Source organism: Sinocyclocheilus grahami, unplaced genomic scaffold, assembly GCF_001515645.1.
Source record: "Sinocyclocheilus grahami isolate Dianchi unplaced genomic scaffold, SAMN03320097.WGS_v1.1 scaffold10172.1, whole genome shotgun sequence".
In the NCBI taxonomy this organism is placed as follows: domain Eukaryota; kingdom Metazoa; phylum Chordata; class Actinopteri; order Cypriniformes; family Cyprinidae; genus Sinocyclocheilus; species Sinocyclocheilus grahami.
The window spans coordinates 3,946-7,623 of NW_015513078.1; the positions used below are offsets into that span (position 1 = coordinate 3,946).

Consider the following 3,678-nt stretch of genomic DNA (forward strand, 5'->3'; position numbering starts at 1 on the left):
CCTCAGCTTGAACGCGCACCGCAGAATCAGAGAAGACACATCTGACAATCGTTTTTTCTGGTGGGTGTTTTTCAAATTGTGACCCCAAAGGTCTTTTTGATTCAGTGTTGAAAGATTTTTTTAATTGAATATAAATACAGTTTTATTCAAAACTGAAAATGTATTTATAGTGGCCATATAGGGTTTATTTTATATGTGCAAAATATTTCCAACAAAATCTCACTTCCTCAGAATGTTGAACGTATGATAGATGATAGATGGATGTAATGGTTATGTAATTATGTAATGGCTTCACAGGAATCAGTCCCTCCATCTCCATCTCAAGCATTATGGGGTGAACTGTGATGACTGGCTGCTGAGATTGATGTGTGGCGGAGTGGAGATCCGCACCATCTATGCTGGCCACAAGCAGGCCAAAGCTTGCGTGATCTCTCGGCTTAGCTCGGAGAGAGCAGGCACACGTTTTAATGTCCGAGGCACAAATGACGACGGCCAGGTGGCCAACTTTGTGGAGACTGAGCAGGTACGCCAACAATATGAGTCACCTGCAAGTCACCTCTGATCTCACTTCCTTAACCCTTCAGTAGTCTTTTGTCATTTTAATCTAAAAAGGATTTAGGTTTAGATTTTTTTTACTTTTCTGGAATGGTACGAAACTCAGTGACTTTTACAACCACATGGCACCAATCTGACATAAATACCTTTTGCTCTGTTTTTAACCTAAACACTGTATTAATTGAAAATATCAAATACATGTTTTTCTAATATTTGTATTATTTTATACAGAAATAAAAGGTGCTTAATTTAGAGGTAAATATTATCTTGAACCATGAAATCCCCTCAAAATACAAAATGTTAAAGAAAAAATATTATTGAAACAAAATATAGTACATCCATTTCTTTAAAAAAGTTACACTTATTGTTTTTCGCTCCACTGAAGATGACAAGTGTGACTTCTAAGTGAGGTATACTAGAGGGTTAAATGTCATATATGGCATGCCAAGACTAAGATTGTTTTTATTTATATTCCCTACAGGTTATTTTCCTTGATGACAAAGTATCTTCCTTCATTCAGATCCGAGGGTCAATACCCCTGTTCTGGGAGCAGCCGGGAATTCAGGTACAATAAAGCCTTGTATCAATATGATGTATGCTTGTATTCAAATCACACTGAGGAAAAATATTTGAATTGCGCTCCACTGAATTGAGCTTGCTGGAGTTCCAAGCCCCTGCTGTCTCATCATAATGAACTTATTCTTTTGTGTTTCCACTTCGTCACACATGGCCAGTGCTGACCCCCTTTATTCATATTATCAGAAACACTCATTTCAGGGGATTATGTTGCAGCTGAATCAAAGTCGAGAGGCAAAAGGACAGCATGGAAACCGACAGCTGGTATATCAAAGCTTTAGTTTTGTCTGGTGGATGATCTGTCCTTCACTGCAAAGAGTTTGTGCAATGTCAGTCTGTGAAAGCTGCATCTAAACCGACCGTGATTCATTTTGGAAAGGATCCAGATTCTGATAAATCTATTGGCGTCTTGTGAAATCGAGTTAAGATGCCAGCAAGCAGGTCAGGTGTCTTTCCTCTGACATTGCATAGACATTATCATTGTTGCTTTTAGTGGGAAGCTGGTGAGGTGACCCTTCTTGAGCTGTTTTTCAAAGCTTTGCACAGAACCCGAATGAAAGGTCTTCTGTGTCACTTCAGGCCATAGTGGTATTGGTTAAGGGATTCCATTGTCTTCAGTGCAAAGCTAAGTTCAAAATAAAGGATGTAGAATCACCACAGGATCCCAGAAAGCTCAAGGAAATGTGAGCTGATCTCTGCTGCCATTCCGAATGTATGAAATATTAATGGCAGGGACCTGCAGAGGCAACAAACAGAATTGGGTGGGACTCTGACGGACTGAGTCTAAATAAAGCATAAATGTCCAACAGTTCTAAACCTGAGATCTTCAGCCTTTTTGAATTCATGTCTCCCTTGTTGCAAATAGAGGCAAAACAGGTACTATCTTATACATATTGATAAAAAAATAACAAGTTAACATTTTTAAATGTATTGCAAATGTAAATACATTGCATTAAAATAAGTAATAATGATTTTATTTATTTTTTCATTAATTTTTTTAATACATTTTTCATTAATTGGAATAAAGTTGAAATGAAATAAAATGTTAATATTAGATGCAAAAACGTAAACTTATGAAACTTAAACCAAAAATTAGAAATTCGGACATTTATTTTAATTTTATTTCAGAAAACTGAAATACAAATAACTTGAAGTACTAAAAAGAAATGAAAGCTAAACTGAAATAAAAATGACTATTGATATTTTAGTATTAATAATAATACTAAAAAATAAATAGATTTTTCACATTGGCAGACCATCTGCAGTGCCATCGCAGGCCCCGTGTTGAAGACCCTTGGTGTAAAATGTTGAATAAATTGGGTTCAAAGGCGTAACTATTTCAGTGGCCGAGTTATGAGACTGCTGGAAATGAGAAGCCAGTCATAGCCTAGAGATGGGAAAGTCCTCTGTATAGCTTACCTATTGTGGTTGTAGGTGTGAATGGAATACATTATACTGAAGGATGTGAGAGTGGTCGAAAACCATTATTATGAAGGAGCTTCCTGCAACTATTAAAAACTGCAGCTAGCTAACATTAGCATCTGAAACTTCTGTGTAGAGCACGAATCGTGACTGTCTAGCCAGGATTCATGTGTTTCCTGGAATGATCGGCATCCCTGTTAGATCTTCAGGCTTCAGTGAGCTTGTGAAATCATTACAGATGGTTCCACTGTCTTATTCTGCGCAAATGTTTTTCGTATCTCAAATGCAGCTCAACTCCGCAGGCGGGCCAGGCCTGTGTGGTCTTTCTATTGCTGTCTCTCTCATCTTCCTTTCCTTCTGCCACCTTAATTTCCTCTTGCACCAAATATGAAACAACTCAACTCACAATTCTTCCTTTTTTTGTTCTTTCTTTGTCTTTCCACAAAGGTCGGATCTCATCGTGTTAAGCTGTCTCGTGGTTTTGAAGCAAACGCACCGGCTTTTGAGAGGTAATTAAGATTCTGCTGGTCTCTGATGATGCTTGCTCTAGTATCCAGCTGTTCTGGCTCTGGCCCAAGTGTTAGTGCATGATGAAAGCAATCCAGCAGATATTTGCGGTGTATGGGCCCTGCTTCAAACAGTCCTGTTATTTAACACCGTCTGGATGGGCAAGCTCAGTCATATCTAAGGATGTATTTTCAGCTAGTCGGTGGGTAATTAAGGTCCACCAGAGCCCGATCAGATGGATTTCATAGTCGGCAGTTACACACAGAACAGCTGGATTAAGTGTAGCAGGGGGTCTCGAGGCATCATTTAAAAGTTGAACTTTTTTGACTTAGCTTTTTGCGGTCTTGTTGACCGCTTATGGTGTCTTAGAAAAATCAGCACTGATGGCGTGAGATGCTGAAAACGCAGTGTAAGATCTCTAGCCCCTTAGTCATGCTGATATAAACACAATTCTAAACCCATTATCTGCAAGTAATCATTTGACCATAAAAATACATCTAAAAATAATGGGCCCACTTTGTATTAAGTGTCTTTAACTACTATGTACTAATATTTGAATTAATCATAATCATTAATCATACAATGCATGTTATTACCTTGTACTTGTATTTAAAAAAA

The 3,678-nt window shown here is 38.0% G+C and overlaps 1 protein-coding gene across 1 annotated transcript; it reads left to right on the forward strand.

Moving 5' to 3' along the window:
- Positions 1-6: 6 nt before the first annotated feature.
- LOC107578436 (synaptojanin-1-like) lies at positions 7-3,650 on the forward strand. Its single transcript, XM_016264390.1, has 4 exons — positions 7-60; positions 298-523; positions 1,037-1,120; positions 3,001-3,650. The coding sequence occupies exons 2-4, from the start codon at positions 365-367 to the stop codon at positions 3,064-3,066; spliced, it is 309 nt and encodes a 102-aa protein (XP_016119876.1). The 5' UTR covers positions 7-60; positions 298-364; the 3' UTR covers positions 3,067-3,650.
- The last annotated feature ends 28 nt before the right edge of the window (positions 3,651-3,678 follow it).

Bases quoted from the DNA above. Each gene is read 5' to 3' on its own strand.
- LOC107578436 (XM_016264390.1), top strand. From the start codon at position 365: ATGTGTGGCGGAGTGGAGATCCGCACCATCTATGCTGGCCACAAGCAG. The intron at 524-1,036 runs GTACGCCAACAA...TATTCCCTACAG, and splicing joins ACTTTGTGGAGACTGAGCAG to GTTATTTTCCTTGATGACAA. The intron at 1,121-3,000 runs GTACAATAAAGC...CTTTCCACAAAG, and splicing joins GGGAGCAGCCGGGAATTCAG to GTCGGATCTCATCGTGTTAA.